Consider the following 22286-nt stretch of genomic DNA (forward strand, 5'->3'; position numbering starts at 1 on the left):
TTGCTGTCGCCATCAACTGCATGGCCCACCTGGCACTTGGGAAATCAGGTTCATACAGTATTTGGAAACCACAATACTGATGCAGCATAGACAAGCCATACAGGAAATTCTGACTTTCCTCAGTATCAGACTCACTAAAGTAAGGGATTCAGACAAGGCCTGTTGCAAGAACATCACGTTTGCACTGAGGTTAGAGGGCTTTATTCGAGGACACATGCATCCTACTGAGATAAAAGAGAAACCAGGATCCGACTTTTTGAAAACCATAATTCTTTCCTACTTCACTACCTTCTGTCAATACATCTGAGCCTCTGGGGCTGTAAGTCACTTCCATCATGGTCAAGTTACATCTCCTTTATGAAGCTTTCAAGACTGTTCACAGTTCCCAGGTGCAAACATGGCTTGGCTGAAAATCATTTTGAATTCAGAATATGGTCTACAGAGGTCTGGAGAGTGGGCTTGAGAAATAATTACCCTTCATGCCTGAGTCTCTTTTAAGTTGCTCCTCCTCCTCTGAGGTGTGCGCATGTGCGCACGCACCCACACCCACACACACCACATACACACCACATACACCACTTTCCCGACAGAAATGCCTGTGGTTCCAACCACAGCATCTGGCGAAAGTGTCCTGGGTCACTAGAAACCTCTTGACCTGTGTAGGCTCCAAGCTACATGATAACTTACTTCATCACATGGTCAGAAGTGAATCAGGGGATAGCAACACACACACACACACAAGGTGACATTTAATAGCACAATGTTTCCTGATGCTGCTTTTTTTGGTAAGTTGAAAAGGTTAATTCACAGAGGAGCAAAAATTGCAGATTCGGGCCCCCCTCCTGCCCCTGATGGTCTTTTATTTATTTACTTCTTAAAAAAAAATCTCTGTTCTACTCCGTCTTTTGCCCTGGGACGGTTAAAAAAAAATCAAAAGAGTAGAGCATTTATTATAATGCGGGGGTTGTTGAATGACTGTGAATCATTCCACTAAAAAATCAGGTCAAGTTAAGCAGTTTTACATTTAAAAGAAAAAGTAAGATATGAATGGAGAAGCCCTAATTAGTCACTTCCTTCTTATAGGTCAGGGGTTGGAACTCAAAAATCTAATCACGGTCAGCTGTCAGCAAGGAGGTCAATTTTCTGGATGTCAGTTTTCTCATCTCTAAAATGAATTTAAGAATGTCTGCTCTGTCTTCGCAAATCTAGTGAAAGCATTTTGGGAAGCACAGTACTAACTGACAGAGCACATTTTACTGAACATGCGCTGTATACATTCAGGGATTACACCATGTGCTGTGGGGTAGAAAAGAGGAGCAGCTACTATTTCTGCTCCCAAGACCCTTACTCTGTTTTGGCAGGCAGAGGGGGGAGTGGGGATGTTTAACATCCTCAGATAATTATATATGAAGAATGATGGAGTCATCACTTAGTGGACACACAATGCCATAAAGGTTCAGAAATGGCCCGTTTCCACCTTGACAGTTCATAGAAAAAACTTTTGCGACTTGTCCAGAATTTTCGTAGCTGGAAAGAGGGAGCAAGGCAGTATTAGCCAAGCGAATGGTCTCAGCAGAGAGGCAAAAGAGCACAAGGAGGAATAAGAGTCTAATTTGGTTGCAAATACAGCCTATAAAGCAAAGGGTGAGAAAAGTTGATTAATTCCAGATATGCAGTTCCTTTATACCTGTTCTGAGGCAAGCAATAGGAGGAGCTTCTGGAGGTTCTTAAGCAAGAGAGGGCAATCATTTTTAAGGAACTTAATGTATTCTATTTTAAATAGACAAGAGAAACTAGAATTAAAAATAAGGAGATCTAGGAAGTAAGGACCCAGTTCACCACACCAGACAGGGAAGGGGAATGGTGCACTGCGACAAATCAGAATGGGCAGGGACCCATTTACATGTGGAGCCCAGTACAGAAGGCAGCTTCGGAAGGGTCCTCAGTGGTGGAATCTCCTGCAGTTCACACTTTCCTGCAATCCCCTTTCTTTGAGTGTGGGATGGAGCAAGTAACCTACTTCTAACAAATAGGATATGACAAAAGTGATGGAATGTCACAGAGATTAGGTTACAAAAGACCATGGGTTTTGTCTTGCTCATGCTCTCTTTCTGGCTTTACTCATTTGTTTGCTCTGATGAAGTGAGTTGCCATATTTGAGCTGCCCTATGGAGAGGCCCCCACGGCAAGGAGCTTTGGGGACCCTCTGCTGACAGCCCGTGAGAACCCGAATCTTGCCAATAAGCAAGCCAGTAAACCTGGAAGCCAGTCGTCCTCCAGCCATACCTTGAGATGACCATTGTCCTGTCCAAGAAACTCGCAGCCTAAGCTGTGCCCAAGTACCTGACCTACAGAAAATGTGAGATAATAAATGTCCTATTTTAAGCTGCTAAATTTTGGAACAAGAGGTAACTAATACAGGGGGGAAGATACTTAACTGGCATGGAGATGGTGGGGACAAATGCTCTTTGAGATTAAAATCCCAGCCTCATGGTCCAAAGTTGTGCATACTCTTTTATCTAGGCTTTGTTGATTTTAGAAATTTTCATAAAAAAACCCCACCTCTCCACCACCCCCTTCTTCCACTGTTTCCTAGAGCTGATTAAAGAAACGTGACTTGATTTTCAATTTCAAGCAACTTAGGGGGGCATTCCAATAGAAAAACTGGCAGGAAATTAATGCGATACACAGGAGGGAAGGCAGATACTTCTAAATCTGATATTTAGGTCAAACACACCTTTCCTTTTGCCCTCTTTTGATTTTGCATTGGCAGTTTGTTTTTAGGAGCCTGGTAAGGGGAACTATTCTCTCAGTACAAATGCGTTAGTGGCACCAAAATACTTGAAAGATAGTTAATAAAAACAAAAAACTTGGCCGAGGATGTTTAAGAAACCGAATTATCGCTTCGTTTGTGCTTGAATTACAGTAGTCTCTAGCAAAACTAATATCATGTAAACTATGGAATAAACTTCCATGTTAAACCTTTTATATGTGTTTCTTTATATGAAATGTGATTACCTGTAATTAAATTCTTTTCACTGGTCTTCTTGCGAGAAAAACAAATTCTAAAACTGCCTTACCACATAGCTTGCAGGACTTAAGGACATACAATGTCCAAAGAAGTAACCACACTCCATTTCTATTAGCTAAGGCTGTTTCGTTCTTCCCTCCATAATGACATCTTCCACAGTAGTGGGAAACAGAGACTCTGTACTTGAGCTTGACACCTTGGTGAGAACTTGTGGTCATCATAGCGGTGAGAGACGGCCACCTGCAAATCAGTCCTAGGTGAGCTGTTTTGAGTCAGTTCTCCTGCTCATGGACACTTTTCATTCTAAAAAAAAATGAGCTCTGCATTTAGTACCAGATTGAGGCATATTTTCTTTCTGCTTGAGTTTGCGTCGCCCATCTGTGAGTGAAGGGGAAGACAGCATACAGTGTGGGTTTGTCCATGAGTGTGACCTTTCTAAACTGCTAATGGGCTCTCTCTCTCACCTGCAGGTGCATCAGCACCTCCTCCATTGCAGCTGGGTAATAGATGAACATTCCTTTCTGCAAATTCCATGAGCATTGAGGCTTATCTCCATTTCATAAAGGAAATATGTTATCTGGGTAATAGAGAAAGTAAGTCCATCTTCCCTTCAAACATCTAACTATTTCAGGGAAACCATACCTGCTACTCTAACTGCAGAAATACTGTGAACTCTAAGTCCTGTATTCCTAATCAAATGGGTTATAGCAACTTCTACCCAAACTATGTTTTGCTGATTGGTAGCTGGATATATATTCACATATAGGTGCAAAGGGATGCTTTTCTCAACTATATGTCTTACAATCTGCGAAGTGATGGGCTGTATGGTAATTAACGGTCAGTTGTGGGTCATGCCATGAGACACACCTAATGGTGAGGCAGGAAGAAGACAAAAAGCTGAGAGCACAGGCTCAAGTGTGGTACGCAGGAGTGGACACACAGAGTCCTGGAACCATAAGGCACATTGAATAATAAGGTAGGGAGGGCTAGCCATCCACCAAAAATAGGTACCCCTGCTCCAAAGTGGAGGCAGCCAAGGGATGCACTTGCCAGCCACCTTGCATCAAGGTATGATTGATGTGAGCAGAAGTGATGTGTGTCCTTTCTAAGCTGGGACTGTTAAGACGACAGTGTTAGGGGCGCCTGGGTGGCTCTGTCGGTTAAGCGGCTGCCTTCGGCTCAGGTCATGATCCCAGGGTCCTGGGATCGAGCCGCGCATCGGGCTCCTTGCTCGGCGGGAAGCCTGCTTCTCCCTCTCCCACTCCCCATGCTTGTGTTCCCTCTCTCGCTATGTCTCTCTCTGTCAAATAAATAAATAAAATCTTTAAAAAAAAAAAAAAAGACGACAGTGTTAGGATGCCTGGGTGGCTCAGTTGGTTAAGCGTCTGCCTTTGGCTCAGGTCATGATCCCAGGGTCCTGGGACTGAGTCCCGTACCAGGCTCCCTGCTCAGTGGGGAGTCTGCTTCTCCCTCTCCCTCTGCCTGCTGCTCCCCCTGCTTGTGCTCTTTCTCTCTCTCTGACAAAAAAAAAACAAATAAATAAAATCTTAAAAAAAAAAAAAAAAAGACGACAGTGCTTCCATCAGCTTGGGTCCCTGAATGACTGCATGGAAATGGCCACTAAGAAAGCTGAGGACGATAGAAGTTAAGTGCTGTGTCCAAGATCACAGCCAGTTAGTGGCAGAGTGGAGACTCAAACTCATTTCTTCTGATTTTCAAGGTAAGAGCTCTTTCTGACAATGAAAAAGGAACTTGCCCCAAGCTACTGTGGTCATAGTGATTGAAAGTATGGACTCTGGGATCCAGGCAGCCAGAGTTCAAATCCTGCCTCTACCTCTACTAATTATGTGACTTGGACAAGTTATTTAACCTTATAGTGTAAAAATAGGGTTAATAATAGTGCCTGCTCATGGTGTTGTTTTGAGGATTAAATAAATTAACATTCTTCACTTGCTTAGAAAAGTGCTTGGCTCATAGTAAGTGCTATGTAAGCGTTTGACAAAAACAGGTAGATAAAATCAGGTGAGATCTATATAACTACCAGCGTACACCATTCCACATGTGAACACTAAGGGAGCGATGCCTTAAGCTATGGCTGCCAATGCCACCTTGTGAGACCTAAGTAACTCCTATCCCTCATCTGATGCCATTACATCAAACTAATCAGAGAAACAAGAGCCCAGAGGCCACCATTTAGAAAAGGTGTCACCTCCAGTCAAGAGAATTTCAAAACCATTCCCATCATGGTTACTCTAGCTGCCATTGAGAGATCTTCCATGACCATAAGCTCTCCATCCCACACTGCTTTGAACATCTCTTAATTGGACTCAAGCTTCACCCCCCCCAAACCCTCCTTCTAGACTTTTATTCCATGATAAGCCATCTCCTCTCATTTTCAACTTCATCTCTGACTATTCCTTCAACCTCCTCCTAGGTCTTCCTGGTCCCCATAGCTTCTTCCTGACCATTTCTTCCCCTTCTTCCTGAAAAACAAAACCAAAAATGCATAAGCATTTCAGGATGATGGCCATTCCAATTGCTATGTGGACCCTCTCATCATTCTTCTTCATTCTTTGAAAATATAACCTTCTGGCTCAGTCTTCTTCACCAATCTCATCTGTTATCCTGTTTGGTAATTTCAACATCTATGTAGATGGCCCTCTCAGCTCCTTGACTTCTCACCACCAACAACCTTTTCCTCCACTGCATCTCAGCTACCCTCTGCCTAGACCTTCTGTCAGAACATCTACACAAAGATACTTCCCGTCCTGTTAGCTCATTTCCCTAGATTTCAACTCACTGAGATCTCTGGTCTGCTACCATTTTCTTGCCACCCTGCAGCTTTCTCTTTTACTTTCCTTCTTATTTAGCACATATTCCTTTATATAGCCATTTCTTTGTAACTCCCCTCAACTCTCCTTGCCTCCTTCTCTCCCTATGATCTATTTCACTGGCAAAACTTCAGTTCTGGTTGAACCCCATGATCCAACTTCTCTATGTTAGTAGCCAAGCAGATGGACGACAGGAAAAATAAAATAGCCCAACTTGAAAACCTGCTGTTTTCCATGTTCTCAAAGCTCAAATGAGTACTCAGCACTGTTCCAGAATCAATGGCCCTTCACTCACAATCTCGCCTTCGCCGGTATCCAAGATAACTATTTCATATCTACTCCCTCCAAATCCCCTACTCTTCCTCACTGTCCTCACTGCATATTTCATTGAAGGAACAGGAGCCATCCATGCTTAATTCATCCATGAGAGTTGTATGGTTGACTTTTGTATTCTCACACTAGAGCTACACTCCCATCTGCATAGCTCCCCCTTCTTCTCAACTATTGCATGGAACGGTCACCCTGCTTCTATCAAAGGCCAATTTCCACACATGCGTTCTTCTTGTTTTCTTGATCAATTTACCCCTCAGCCCTCCCCTCTCAATCTGTCATCATTAATTTTCTCCTTTCTATTGGCTCAGTCTCAGCATCAGTGACACCCTGGTACCTCTGATCTCAAAACAAATGAACCAAATATCTGCCCTCAACCCCAAGTCACATGTTTCCCCTTCATAGCAAAGCTTCCCTAAGACCTACTTACAGATTCTGTTTCTTCTTCTTCACCTTCCATTTGCTACCTCACCCAGAAGAGGCTGGCATCTCTTCCCATGATGCCTCTTATACTGCTCTCATCAAGGCTTTCAGCAATGGCCATGCTGCTCAGTTGAATGGACACTTCTCTGTCTTTGTCTTCTTTGCTCTCACAGGAGCATTCAAAAGGACTCTTTCCTTGAGGTAGTCTCCTCCCTTGGTGTCCATGACATAACTCTTGGTTCTCCTCTTACCACTTTAGTCATGACATCTCAGTCTCAGTTCCCAGTCCATTTGACCACTTCCCTGCTCATCATCTTCACTTGGATGTCCCACAGGTATCTCAAATTCCATATGTCCAATATAGATCCACTGATATATATGCCCCATTCCCCATAAAACTGGAAGTTATCTCTGACTTGTCAGTTTTCAACTCTGAAATACGATCCATCAGCACATCCTATTGGCTCTGTGTCAGAATGGTGTCTTGCATCCATCCACTCCTCCCCATTCTGGTCCATGTCCCTTTTTTTCTTGCTGGATTATTTTATTACAGGACCTCCTAAGGTGTTTGCACCCATCCCACCCATTCTCCACAAACGAGACAGAGCCATCATCCAAAATCTCTTTAATGGTTCCTTCCTTGCTGTTCTCAGAAGAACAGATACATCCTTTAGCATGACCTAGAAGCCTCCACCCTCTTCTGCAAGTTCTCAAACCACTTTCTCCCTTATACTTACTCCTTTTCTCCAGTCTCTTTTCTATACTTTAGTCAAGCCAAAGTTTCCCACCTCAAGGCTTTGGTGCTTGTGATTACATTTGCCTGCACTGCTCTCCAACTAGGTCTTTGCAAAGATGGCCCTGTCTTATTCTTCAGCTCCAGACTTCAGTGCCACTTTTCCACAAAGTCCTTCCCTGGCCACACTCTTTTAGTAGGTATCCCCAGGTATTCCCTATCTTTGCTCCCTATTCATGTCCTGCTAAGCACCTATTATAATCCATAATAATTACTTTACTTATGAATTAATTATTTGCAATCTCCCCTTCCAGAGCATAAGCTTGTACTCTATTGAATCTCCAGTGTCTAGCAGAGTGCCTGCACCTAATAGGCAATATGTAAGTGCTAAGTGAATGAATGGAATCATGAAATGTTTACTATATAGTCGGGCCATGCTCTATACTTATATGTATACCATGTTTTTTACTTGACTGCAACCTGGTCTCTGAAATAAAACAGCCACAATTCATGTTCATTTAATTTCCTTTCAGTTCTCCTAACAACCTAATAGCAACTGTACTATCAGAGCCTGGGCATTTCAGATGTGCATTTGCTCCAATTCTCTTCAGCACAACAAAACCATGTTAAAGATGTCCAGAAATGGGAGTTTGTGTGGTTTCATGAAAGAGGACTGGCTTGGGAGTCATTCAACCTGGAATGAGTAGTATGGCCTTGAGGTAGTTCTTTCATTTCTCTGGGTTTTGGATTCCTCATGCAAGAAATGGGAAGTTGGGACTCTATTTTCCAGGTATCTTGCCAACAAGAAAATTCTAGGGTTTGGTGAGTGCCTGTGACCTGCCTTCTAAGTAGAGTGCCTCATCTTGGTTGGGGAGTGTGTGTGTGTGTGTGTGTGTGTGTGTGGCACAGAGCTTGGATGAAGCCCTGGTTCAACCTGGTAAGCAGGGCAGGGACCCTGACTACACCGTGTGCATGCACAAGCACCTGTTATCTACACAAAAGCACTTCACTTAGATTGTTAGGACCAAGACACAGAACATTCTAGGGGCATAGCCAGAGCAATTCTCCTGACAGCATCCACCTTTCCTTGAATCTCAAGGGGGAGCCCACAGATGGCTCCCTGATGTTGTTCCAGGCTGAACACTTGGGATTTTGCGGGTGCTGAGTTTTTCTTTTTAAAGGGAGTCTATGTGGCAAACAGACAGCCCCTGCCACTTGGGCGAGCTCCATCTCACTGGCAACTTTCCACGGCACTTCCATCACATCCTAAGTGGCATGAAGAACCCCAACCCCAAGAATAGTAGACACATAAAAGAGACTGCAAAATAAGTAAATTGAGTTAATGGTTTGAGCAATCTTGGAGCAACAAGCATTCAGAGGCCCAGAGAAAAGAAGTAGGATCCTTAATTAGAGGGTAGCTCTTTAAAGCTGTGATTCTGTCTCTTAGTTTTCCCCTGTGTTCACATCCCTGTCCTTCGTTCACATTAGGAAGGTGGGAACGGTGTTCTTCTTGGCTCATGGCACACGGTTCTTTGCTTATTTTGGGCCATATCATTCTGTACTTGAGTTCTCTGCGTTTGGTCAGGCCCATTTCCCTTCTCTTCTTCCCTCCTTTTCCCATTTATGAGCACATTTAGGGCCAAGGATATTGACGTTCATTTTTGGGTTATCCTGGAGCTTAGCATGGGGCCGGGCCTTGGATAAAAAGAGACGAATCATGAGAGACTGTGGACTCTGAGAAACAAACTGAAGGTTCTAGAGGGGAGGGGGTGGGGGATGGGTTAGCACGGTGATGGGTATTAAGGAGGGCACGTACTGCATGGAGCACTGGGTGTTATATGCAAACAATGAATCATGGAACACTTCATCTAAAACTAATGATGTAATGTATGGTGATTAACATAACATAAAAAAAAAAAAGCAATGAAAGAGCCACGATGGGCCAGGGGCGCCTCACTGGACCGTATTTCAGGGCGACGAGGCGAGAACTTGGAACAGAAGGCTGTCTGCTGCAGGTGCCTTCTGAAGAGCCCGACTCTCATTACTTCCACCTGCTACTCAACAGTTAGAGTCACTCCCCTTGGGGATTCCATGGCCTTTCCAAATATTTCCAGTTTCTTCCCTCCAATGCTTATTTCTGTTTTAGGTGAGATTTATCTTATTTCATAGGTGTCTTATGAATTGTTTTGCCTCTGTCAAAATCTCACCAGGAAACCTGCAGCTGTTTCACATGGTAGGTGTTTCTTCCTGAAGGTGCCAGTGAGGGGAGCAGAAAGGAAAGGATCTACTCAGGAGTTAGCCTTTTTCCAGCCAAGTGTGGCATGCCGAACCTTTTCAAATTTCAAAAGTAATGGATTAAATAGAAATGGAAATCTTGAGCCAGGGGGACTTGGCCACTCTTGAAAATATTTTATCCCCTGTGGACTGCTTCACTGCTGTAATAAGTGATTGCAGATTGAAAGGATTGTTCTGGATTGTTTGGTTTTGAGTGGGCTGGCAATTGGGATTGCAGAAGCCTCTTCCTCTGCCACCTGAGTTAGACCTCAAGTTACACTGAAGACATCCTGTATGTTGTGATTTTACTTGTGTACTGGAGAACTGTTTTCCCCTTACAGAGGTAATAAGGTTCTTCATTTTCTCAGAGTCATAAGAACAACTCTGTTCTTTTCTCACTCAGTTCTAGTATCTGTAAATGCTAATAACTCCCTGAGATTTCCACTCTTAGGGCTGTGTGAAGGAATGCTGTCCACGTGGGTCCTGAAGGACTGCAGAGAACTGATCCAGGCTTAGTTTGGTCTCAGTACTTAAAAAAAAAGTGTACTCCACAAAGGGCAACTCCAAATAAGTTAATGAGTAATGGGATATGGACTTTGCCATTTTGCCTGATGTCGGTGAGGTGGCCCTCTGGTTTGAAGTTGATCGCCCCTCACTAAGGACTTTCCCAAGACTTCGCAGAGCCTAGGGAAAGGGCTGGGGCATAAAAATATAACTCAATTAGTCAAAAAAAGTCACCATGTTGAATAGAAGGCTGTCAGACCAATGGCTAGACTTTTAGGAGCGTTTGGGCACACGTAACCACAGTGATGGAATGCTCATCTCACAGCGCTCTCAAAGGTGTTTTTTTTTAAAAAAATTTAAGTTATTGCTTCTCTTTATTGTACACAATGTCCTATAAAGAAGATATATGTCCACAATTGAGCTTTGAAAGAGGACCACGGGGCCAGTTCCATTTAAAGGGAATGAAGTCAAGCAGTAAATTTGCTGGTCATTCTTTTCATATGGACTGTATCTTAGTCAGCAGTTGGTCTTTGATGTCGTAACAATAGCATGGGGCCATGGAGGCAGCAGACGATCCCCATAACACCGAAACTCGTCCACACTCATTAAAATGTGGAGACCAGTCTGCAGGGTACCGCCCATCAGGGAGCAAAGGGAGTGGGCTCTGGGGCTTGTGGGCTGCCCTTCCCAGGGAAAAATGGCCATCTCTTTGGTACTGTCCACCCCGCCTGTTGCATGCCTTACTGTATTTTTCATTGAAGTCTTGACACACATATAGAATGCACATACATATAACTATACAGCTCCGTGAGATTCCACGAACTGAATGCATATGTGCAGCCAACACTCACATCAAGAAACAGAACATTACCAGTACCCCCGACAGCCCCCTGGTGCTCCCTTCTAGTCACTTCCTTGACCAGGGTAACCCGTGTCCTCTCTTCTCAGAGCATTCATTTGTTCTTCCTGGTTGTTTTACATAAACAGTATCAGCCAGCAAGTACTCCTCTGTGCCTGGCTTCTTTCAGTCAGCATTACATTTGTGAAGTTGTATGGGTTGTGAGTAGTTGTCATTTGTTCGCTCTCAGTATGTGCACTTACTGATGACCTGTTCTACTGTTGATGGGCATTTCGCTGGTTCCACTTTGGGGCTATTTAAATAGTGCTGCTCCAGGGGTGCCTGTGGCTCAGTCGGTTAAGTGTCTGTCTTCAGCTCATGTCATGATCCCAGGGTCCTGGGATCGAGCCCCACATCAGGCTCCCTGCTCAGCAGGAGTCTGCTTCTCCCTATGTCCCTCACCCCACTAGCGCTCTCTCTCTCTCTCAAATAAATAAATAAATCTTAAAAAAAAATAAGTAGTGCTGCTCTGAGCATTCTTTCTCAGGTCTTTGAGTGCACAGATGAATACAGTTCTGTGGTGTATATATCCAGGGTAGGACAGTTGCGCCGAGGGGTACATATACATTATTTCAGTAGTTTGGAAAACCAATTTTCCGAAGTGTTTATATCAGTTCACATTCCCTATAGGTGCTCTATATTCTCGCCAACACTTGGTGTCTTCAGTTTTTTTGTTTTTGTTTTCCTTTTTGCCTTTCTGTCGGGATAGTATAGTGATTTCATATTTTCAGTGGTCATGTATTTTTTACAATTATTTTGTCCTTTCTATTTTAGCTATATACCCAGTCGATGCTCAATTCTGTGACAATCAACAAATTAATGAGCTATTAAGATAGTTGAAATGAGACTTGCCCAACTCAACATTTGGGGTGCAAAGGGAGAACAAAGAGGGCGCTGCAGAACATACCAGAAGTATGAGACACAGCCTACCAAAACCAAAACAAAACAGAGGATAAAATACACTGGGGATTCAGGGCAGTAAGGGACTTGGGAAGAATAACCAAAAAAGACCTGGAACCAGAGTGGCCCACAAGCTGATTAGATATTAGCAATGTAATGCCATAGCTAAAAAAGGGAATGTGATACTACTCTCAACTATGGGAAACATTTTCAAAACTGACCACTTGTTCTTCAGAAGACCTTGAAGAAATGGACTTTGTGACACACTGAAAAAGGGGAAAATTGAATTAGTCGCAATGAAGAAATTCTTCTGGCCAGCAACAATCACTAAAAAGCAAAATATATAGCTCACCGAGCCTGGGGAACTCCTGTCCCCCAGGCATGTCATGTTTCTCTTGTTTTGTCGGGGAAAGGAAGGTAGGAAAGGGTGTCCCTTCGTCAGGGAAGTGGTTGCAGGCTTAAATGGTTAAGGCTCTGTGAGTGATGAAGAACATATTTGCGGGCACAGTTCCATCCCTACCATGAAGCACACGATGTTTAAGCAGTGGGACTGCACAAGGGAGGGCATTCAGAGGGAAGGCAGAAAGAGATGGACATGCATTTCTTTTTTTTTTTTTTTTTTTAAGATTTTACTTGTTTATTTGACAGAGGACAGACAGCAAGAGAGGGAACACAAGCAGCGGGAGTGGGAGAGGGAGAAGCAGGCTTCCCGCCGAGCAGGGAGCCCGATTTGGGGCTCGATCCCAGGACCCTGGGTTCATGACCTGAGCCGGAGGTTGACGCTTAACGACTGAGCTACCCAGGCACCCCCGGACGTGCATCTCTTGACTTAGAAACGACCTTTGGTGGGTGGAATCCTGTGCTGACAGAAATCCACAGCCTTTTCTAGTTCTAATTTCTCAGAGGCAGGGTCCTTCGGGCCCCACCCTTCCCCTCGGCCTGATGCTGGCCCAGAGCCAGGCTGAGTGCTCCACAGACACACAGCCCTAGGTGATGGCTGGGTTCCACTGGAAATGCTCATCACATCCATCCGGCATCTGCTTTGGGATGCGGCCGCGTGGTGGGTCGGGTGGGGAGGGGGCCTCCGCTGAACCAGGAGGCCAGCTGCTTTCGAGTCTCTTCTCTCAAGCTGTTCTTGTTCTTTCCTTTCCTTCTCCCACATGGCAGAAGAAGACAAGAATAGCCTTTTCAGAAGCATCATTGATTGGCATGAGGCAGAATGTGTCAGCCACATGGAGCCAGCCTGGACTGCATCAGTTCTGTCATATCTTGCCCTCCACAGGAGGTGCTCTGAACAATCAGATGTTAAACCTTGATTTCCTGACATTGCTTTTCCTCAGTTTCTTCAGCTGCAAAATAGAAATAGTCCCTGTTGGGCTATTTTGCGAATTAAAAGGTGTAAAGACATATAGTCTTGATGCCAGGGCCTGGCACAGAGTAAATGCTTGCTGTTAGCTTTTGCATCATCATTATCAGTTTTGAGGACGAAGTTCAAAATTTAGAATTATCCCATGAGGATGTCTGTTCTCAGATAAAGCAAATGAAATGCAAAGAGTCGAAGTGACTTGCCCGGGGTCACACAGCTCTATCATACCAATACCCATGAGTTAAACCGTTCCGGGACATCTGAGGACAGTCCTAGCAACATGATAAGCTCCCAGTGATGTAGCTATTATTATTATTATCCCATTTTACTGAACAGGATACGGAAGCACAGTGAAGTGTGTGACTTCTGCCTAAGGGTGCGCCTGTTAGTGAGAAGCAGAAGTGAAGTTGGAACGAATCCAAAGCCCGGGTCTTTGGCCACTCTGTCGGGCCTGGCAATGAGTGTGTGCTGAAGGAATGGTGGGGCCCCGGCAGAGGGGGAAGAGTGTTTGTAGCCTCTGCCTTGCTGAGCGTTTTCCTTGTCATGACAGGAACACGTGGTAAGTAGCCTGCTGGTTGCAGGAACATGGGAGACGCCTGGATGACACCCAGACCCAACCCACAGCTTGGCTCTTAGCCTGCCTAGACCTACTAAACCCCAGACGACCTGCAGACCCATGAGCATGAGAATACATGCCTACTGTTACAGCCACTGAGTTTGGGGGTCCTCTGTCGTGCAGCATAACTGGGCAAGAGCTGAATAATCCCCGACTTGTATTGAATGTTTTCCGGGACTTGCAACTTACAAGATAAGCATCTTAAATGATGCTACTTAAACTGTGCTGTGCCTAGGATTAGCTTGGGGCCCTTATTAAAATGGAGGCCCTAACTCAGTTGTTCTGGGTGGGACCTGAGATTCTTATCTCCTTAGGAGATCCCAGGAGGTACTGCTGCTCTACTCAACACACTCTGGGTGCAAAGGTGGAGCAGTCATCCTGAGCCTCTCCTCTGTGTCTCGGAGCCACAACTGTGCCTGGTGAACATCAGGGTGGTAGATGGGTGAGGGAGGGACAGTTCCTGCCTTCCAGTGAGAACTCTGCATGGGTTTCTAATCCTGAGCACTCTCCCCTACGTCCAGCATAGCCAGGAGGTCAGCTCATGTTAACATTTCCTTCAGCCCACTTCATGGGCTAGGGATTAGAGTCACCTAATGAGATCTCCCCTTTTTTACTTTTTGCCCTTTCTACTTCCTGGAATTTGAAGGTTCCCAGCAATAAAACTGGCTTCCAATTCATTTGGGGCTCATAACCAATACCAGATTTCCAAGTCACAATGTTATTGAGTCCCCAGGCAAGAGATAGAAAATCTATTTCTGGTTTACTTAATTTCTAGTCAGGGAGGGCATGGGGACAGGAAGATGAAGGGTGCAATGGACAGCAGCTTACGTAGGAAGCTGAGTCTTCTGCTGGGACATCTTTGCAACCTATTTTTTTTTTTTTTTGGTCTAGTATCTAACTTTTCTTTCCATCACCATCACCTGGTGAATTGAGCCCCATGAAATTTTATCCTTTGGGCATCCTGCAAAAATAGGAGAATTCTCTCCAAGGAGATATCTTCTCTCCTTCCTTCAACTTTTCCATCATATAGATGACTCTTGAACAACAGGAGTCTGAACTGCCTGGGTCTATGGATTTTTATTGATTTTATTGATAAAAACAGTATGATACTGTAAATGTATTTTCTCTTCCTTATGATTTTCTTATATTTTCTTTTCTCTAGCTTACTTGATTGTAAGGATACAGTATATAGTATGTATAACTTACAAAACATGTGTTAATCAACTGTTTATGCTAGCAGTAAGGCTTCTGATCAGCAGCAGGCTATTGGTAGTTAAGTTTCTGGGGAGTCAAAAGTGATACATGGATTTTCAACTGTGTGGAGAGGGGAGTGTTGGTGCCTCTAACCCCTGCATTGTTTAAGACTCAACTGTATATTGTAGATCACAATCTACAAATGTTTTAACTGTAGGAAGATCTCATCCTGAGGCTCAACTTGCAAATATTCTGAAGTTTTCCATTGGATCCCTGGATTGTTATAGATCCTAAACATGTTATGTGAGTGCCTTAAAAAGATTGCCACAATTTCCTAATTAAGCTAAACATACACCTACCATGTGACCTAGCCATTCAGCTCCTAAGTATTCACACAGGAGAAATGAAAGCATATGTTCATGCAAAGACATACCTGAATATTCATGGCATCTTTATTTTATAGGCCCAAATTGGAAACAGCCTAAATGTGCTTCAGTGAATGAATGGATAAGCATATTGTATGCATACTGTAGAATACTAATTGGCAATAAAAAGGATCAAATGCTTTATGCATAAAACAACATGGATGATTCTCAGAATCATTATGGTAAGCAAAGAAACTTGCTGTATTGTACATTCTGTATGATTCTACTTATATAAAAATCTAGGAAATGTAGAAATGAATCTATGGTGACAGAAGGCAGCTCAGTGGCCTGGAGACTGCTGGAGAATGAGGGAGGACTCACAAAGGAGCACTAAGAAACTTTTGGAGATGATAGATTTACTTATCATCTTGATAGTGGTGATGATTTGACAGGTGTCAAAACTCATCAGATTGTTCACTTTAAATATGCATGGTTCACTGTACATCTACTATACCTCAATAAAGCTGTATTTTAAAAAATAATAATACAGTTGCCATTCCCCGCCCCCCCCCCCATTCTCTCCCCATCCCTATCTCTGAGAAGTTGTTGGGAGCCAAGGCATGTTTTTCATTTGTTTCATTGGCACTGGCATGAATATTCTATCTAGACACTGGTGGGGGTAAGTTAACACCTGGGTGGCCTATGGCATCATTTCCAGCTTCCCTGGATCCTTCATATAGATTCTGGCCACATCTTTTTATTTTTGAAAATAGAGATGTGGTGTCTGGTGGGAAATGGCCCATTGCCTTCACAGTCTACCTTCCTTTTTCCAGGTCACTTATCTGAACATCTGGAGGTTGGGGTGCCCCAAACTGTGAGTCTGGCAGCCAGGAACCCCAAATTTGAAAACAGAAACTCTCCTATTCTATTGGCCCTGTAGCACTGTCCCTGCCAGGGGGTCAGCATTTGTACTCCATCTAAACTCTGGACTCAGCAGCCACAGAAAGAAAAAAATTAAGTTTTATCTTTTATGTTCATGGCTTCTTATGAAGTTGGAAGTGGAGTACAGAAAAGATTTAAATAAAATGCAAAATGAGATCTGTTTCTTAATAGCACACTCCTTTGCTATTTCTTAAAGTCACTGTCTATCATCCTGGGCATTAAATTGATAACCCTATCCCATCCCCTAAGGAATCTTCTGTCTTTTAGTAAATGAGTACAGACAGAGGGACAGATAGCTGTCCCTGAAGAAAGAGGCTTCATCACCATCTCTTTCTTTTTATAAATCAAAAAATCCTGAGCTAAGGGTTGTAGAAGAATTCTCAGAAAATGAGAGAGAAATAAGAGGACCACAGAAACCATTAAATGCTATAAAATAAGACCAATGCAGACAAGTTAAAAAAAAAAAAGATGGAGATAATTGAATCTGGAGAAGAGAGAGAAACTATTAAAATAATAGTCTTCAAGTCCTGCACGAGATGCTTTTTTTGAAAAGTGAACGAATAGTGGTAAAAAATAGCAAACATGAAATTAAGAGGTAGCGTAAAAGATTTAACGGACACATCAGAGGGAAAATATTGTGACACTGAAGGTTGTTAAAAGAAATACTTGTACGACATACAGAAGATTGTGGGATTCTTTCCTTCGGAGGCTTTAAAACCAAAATAGATTCTCCTTTACTGAATGGATAGTTCTCATGACTTCTAAAAATGTCCCCCAGACTCAAAGATCAATGCCTATTAGAACATGGCTTGGAAAGAATGAACGAAGGGGCTACACAAACAATAAAACTTTCTTCTAGTTTGTATAAAGGAAAATTAAATTAAGAAATAAAATTACAGTGTTTCAGTTCAAGGTGGTAGACCAAGAATTTTCATTTACTTCCTTTCCCTCTCCAAATTCTACTGAAAAGGCAGATGAAAAAAAAGAATCCACAACAGAGCTGTAAAGCTGAAAGGGTTCACCTATAGAAGAAGGAATGATTTCTAGTTGACATGGAAGAAATGGTAACCAACTGAAAGTGAAACACTACAGAGCTGAGAAAGTGAAGAAAAATCTCTTTAAAAAGTGAGTTTCTTTAGAGAAATTCCTATAATACTAGGAACAATAGAGGCTATGTCAGTTGCCCTACTAGGCATTTACTCATAAGACATGAAAACATATGTTAACAGAAAGGTTTGCACAAGAATGTTAACATGGACTTTTTTATAGTATCTGAAGCATTGGAAACAACCCAAATGTTTACCAATGGGGGGAACGGATAAACAAATTGTGATATAGTTATGCAATGGATTACCATGTGGCAATAAATTAGAGAAATCTACTAATATACACGCCAACAAAAATGAATCCCCAAATCATTATGTTGAGCAAAAGAAGCCAGACACATACACAAAAATGCACACAGTATGGTTCCATCTATATGAAGATCTAGAACAGGCAAACTAATCTATGATGATAGGAATCAGACACTGGTTGCCTCCGGGAGGAGTGAATTGCCTATAATGATTCACTAGAAGACTTTCTGGGATGATGTAGACATTCTATATCCTAATCTTGATGGTGGCTACATGAGCATATAAAATTGTCAAAAATGGACCTGAACTTTTAAGAATCATTTATTTTATTGTATGTATATTATATTCATTATTTTTTTTTAAAACTAAAACTGCTGAGAGAAAAAATAGAAGAGGAAGAGGAGGGGAGGAGGGGAGAAGGAGAAGGAAGAAGAGAAGAGAAGAGAAGAGAAGAGAAGAGAAGAGAAGAGAAGAGAAGTGAAGTGAAGTGAAGAGAAGGAAGAGGAGAGAAGGAAGAGGAGAGGAGAGGCAAGGCTATAGAAGTTGGGAGAGAAAGGTGAGGACAGGAAACTGATTAAAGAGTGCATAAGCAAGAAATTACTCGAGAAGTGTTCTTAAGATGAAGACAAACATGGAGCTTCAGATTAAAAGGGTCCACTGAGTGCTAACCAGAACTACCTAACTAAAGCCTTAAATCTAAACATAACATGATGACATTTCTGAACATTATGAATAAAGTGAAAAATCCCAAAAGCTTCTAGTTTAAAAAAAAAGTCATCTACAATGCCACAGCATCAGGTTTTTGAGTGAAACATGAGATGGTATAATAAAATTGGATTTTATCTTCAAAATTCTGAGGGGAAACAATATGGAACACAGCCAACTACCAAATTAGCATTTAAGTATGATAACCAAATAAGGATATGTTAAAAAATTTAGGATCTCAGCGAGTTTAGCCTTTGATAAAACCTTTCTAAAATAAATTTTTGAGAATATTTTCCAAGAAAATAAAAGATGAAAATACGAGATTCAAATAGCAGCAACAGCAGATAAAGAAATAGCTAAATCTTATAGTTACACCTAGATAATTATTGGGAACATAAGTGAAACTGCTAAGAAATTATTCCTAAGATAGTTCTAATGAAAAAGAAAGAATGAAAGAAAGGAAGAAGGAAGAAAAAAGAAACAGAAAGAAAGAGGAATAATCTGGTACTAAATATTCATATAATGTATTAAAAGTTGAGAGATACATAGAAAAGGCATGTCAGATTCTTATTTGGGGGGGATTTAGGTTATAAATATGGATTGATTTTCAGCACTGATAGAAAAGTGTAAGTTCAAATCTGTTAAAATCTTAAGAGTAACAGCAATAGAACACTTTCAAAACTTGAGGAAAAATGAACAAAGTAAATACTTATTGAATGTTCATGTGTTAATAAAGTACTTTTTTAAAAAAGATTTTATTTATTTGACAGAAAGAGACACAGCGAGAGAGGGAACATAAGCAAGGGGAGTGGGAGAGGGAGAAGCAGGCTTCCCACGGAGCAGGGAGCCTGAAGTGGGGCTTGATCCCAGGACCCTGAGATCATGACCTGAGCCGAAGGCAGACACTTAACAGCTGAGCCACCCAGGCGCCCCTCATGTGCTAGTAAAGTACTTAACATTCATTCAGTGTTTTAATTTTTACAACAGCACTAGGAAATAGTTATTACATATCTAATTTCCTGAGGAGGAAATTAAGACATAGGCTAACTCTCTTGCCAATGGTCACACAGATAATAAATTAGAAGGTAAGAGGCAAAGTGGGAAAAATTGTGGAAATTTGAGAATACTACATAAAATGGGAAAAATATCTTCAAATCTATTAGTAATCACAATAAATATAAATGAGTTAAATTCATTGACATACTGCATGGAAAAAGAAAATTTAGCTATTGGTTATTAATAAGAGAGATATTTAAGAGACACTCAACAAATCCCAGAAGAAAGAAAAATAAAGCAAGAGTTGCAACATTAATATCAAACAAAAAAAGTATTTAAGACAAGGAATTTCATCTTGATAAAATATAACCACCAAAAAGGATACTTTATGTCCCAACACTATGGATTCTAAACAAGTAAAGCAAAAATTAATGGGGTTATGAGAAACAGACAAATCTACAACAGTAGGATAAAAATGAAATCAATTTCCTTGAGGAATCAGCAGATAAGTAGATAATAAATAAATCAAGAGTTGGAGGGTTTTCATAATATAATTAACAATCTTGATCTGATAGGTCTTACAAAGAGATGTAAGATTGTACAGCATAAAAATATACAGTCATGAATATTTGCAAAATATGCTTGTACTATGTACAAACTTTATACTGAGAAAGTCTAATTTATCAGTATGTAAAAATATATGATATTCTGGGAAAACATAATTTATCAAAATTGACTAAAGAAAAGTTATATTATCTGAATAGACTATTGACCATGGAATAATATGGAATATTAATCAGAGATCTTAAGCAAAGAGGTACCAAGGCCAAAAGGGTTTTATGAATGAATTCTAACCATCTCATAATCTTCTTTAAAGTGCTAAAGTGAAAAAAATGAAGATTTTCAACTCCATCCCATGAAACTCTAGTGATCTCACTATTGAAATGGATACCTCTAGCTTTCATGCATACACCAAGAAAACTGTAAGCATATATTTCTATAGCTTTCCTAGATTCCAGAACTAACAAATTGGAAACTATAACAACAAGAAATAAAACACTATTCACAATAGCAATCAAACCTAGGTATGATAGGACAAGTGGCTATTCATTTGGACAAAAACCAAAGCTGTATCTTTATCTTAAAGCTTAAGCCCAAAACAAACAAACCAACCTTAAACCCACAAACAAACAAACAAACAAACCTTAAACCCACAAATAACACCAAAGTAGATTGTAGTTCTAAACAACAACAGCATCAACAACAATAAAAACTATAAAACCGTTAGAACAAAATCTGCTTAAAGATTTTGACAATCTTTATTTGAGGAACTCTTTCTTAAGTAAGGCAAGAAAACCACAAGTCATAAGGGAAATGATTCAGAGTTGCTTACATTTAAAACAGAAAGTTTTTGCATGGCCAAAGGCAGCAGAAACAATATTAAAAGATGAGTGCAAGATTGGTCTAAACATTTACAAAGCCTATGAGACAAAAGTCAATATGGTAGAGATTTTGCAAAGATGGCCACAATAATTCCTCCCATCCCTGTACACATGCTCCTTTGCAATGTTACTTTGTTGGTCCTCCAGTCAAGAAGAGTCTACTTCCTGTCCCCTAGACTCTGAACTGACCCAGTGATTTGTTTGGCCAATAGAATGTAGCTGAAGTTGTACAAGTTCATCAAGAGGTCTTGCAATTTCTGCTTTTACTCTCTTGCAGCTCTAAGTCTACCATGTAAAGCCATGCAGGCTAGCTTACTTGAAGATGAAAGACCTGAGAGAGCCCAGGTGACAGCCAGCATCAACCATCAGACATATGAGTGATGTCATCTTGGACTATCAAGCTCATGACAAGCCAACACAAGGCTATAGCCACAGGTGTAATTCTAGGTGAGATCAGCAGAAGAACTATCCAGCTGAGCCCAGAGCAAGTTGCTGACACACAAACTGATGAGCTAATAAAATAATGGTTGTTTTTAGCCACTAAGTATTGGGGTGGTTTGTTATGTAGTAATAGCTAAGTGGGACAGTCATCCATAATTTATAAAGAATTCCAGGGATAAGAGCAAACAGCCTGCCTGGAAAATGGGCAGGCAAGTCACAAAACAAGAAACACAATGTCTGTTGACCTGAATCAGAGCTGGGAGTCCTGCTGAGGAACTGGAAAAGGAACTTGGGCTCCACAACCCGCCTGCCTGGTCTGAATCCTGGCCCTGCCCACCACAGCTGTGTGGCCTTGGGCAAGTTACTCAAATCTCTCCAGGCCTCAATTTCCTCATCTGTGAAATGGGTATACAAAGACTATCAATCCCACAGAATCATTGGAAGGAAACTTACTTGTATTAAGAACAAATAAATGTCCCTTTTGCTTCTACTGCTATAAAGAGCTCAGGTGACCTCTTGCATCAGAAGCAGTGAGTACAAGAGGCTAAGCCGTATTACTGAAGGCAAGTAGAGGGATAAAGGAAGAAAGAGCTCTTAAAGATGGTAATTAGGAGACAGAGAACAAAGGCATTTAGTTACATTTCAGAGTTTGGTTTGCAGTAATGGTATTATAAAAATAATCAATTTGATGGTTTATAATACTTGCTTATATCTTAATAAGCTCTAGCTTTATTATTTAAAATCAGTAGAAATTCATGGTTTTAAATCTGACTGACGTTTAGTAGAGAGGCAGCCATCTGAATTTCAAGTAAAAGAGATATAATAATATTTATTATTATTGCTGTGGATTCTATATTTTAGGATGCTCTATCTTCCAGACTGCTTTCATTATATATAATTGTTTTCTTACTATTATCAATTAAAGGCATGAAAGAACTAA

General features: G+C 41.5%; 1 protein-coding gene across 3 annotated transcripts in view; it reads right to left on the reverse strand.

The window, feature by feature from the left end:
- The window catches only part of ISM1 (isthmin 1), a 72670-nt gene that overhangs the window by 46742 nt on the left and 3642 nt on the right, over positions 1–22286 (reverse strand). Inside the window, exon 1 of one of the 3 annotated variants that reach the window (XM_064572814.1) lies at positions 6623–9515. The exons of the other annotated variants lie outside the window; for them this stretch is intronic. Within the exon in view, the coding sequence (XP_064428884.1) occupies positions 6623–6652 (30 nt within the window). The 5' untranslated portion in view covers positions 6653–9515. Of the gene's footprint in view, positions 1–6622; positions 9516–22286 lie in introns of those variants that run through there. 3 annotated transcript variants of the gene reach the window in all.

Source organism: Mirounga angustirostris, unplaced genomic scaffold (assembly GCF_029215605.1).
Source record: "Mirounga angustirostris isolate CCGP_5_RB_7025 unplaced genomic scaffold, mMirAng1.0.hap1 SCAF_10, whole genome shotgun sequence".
NCBI lineage: Eukaryota > Metazoa > Chordata > Mammalia > Carnivora > Phocidae > Mirounga > Mirounga angustirostris.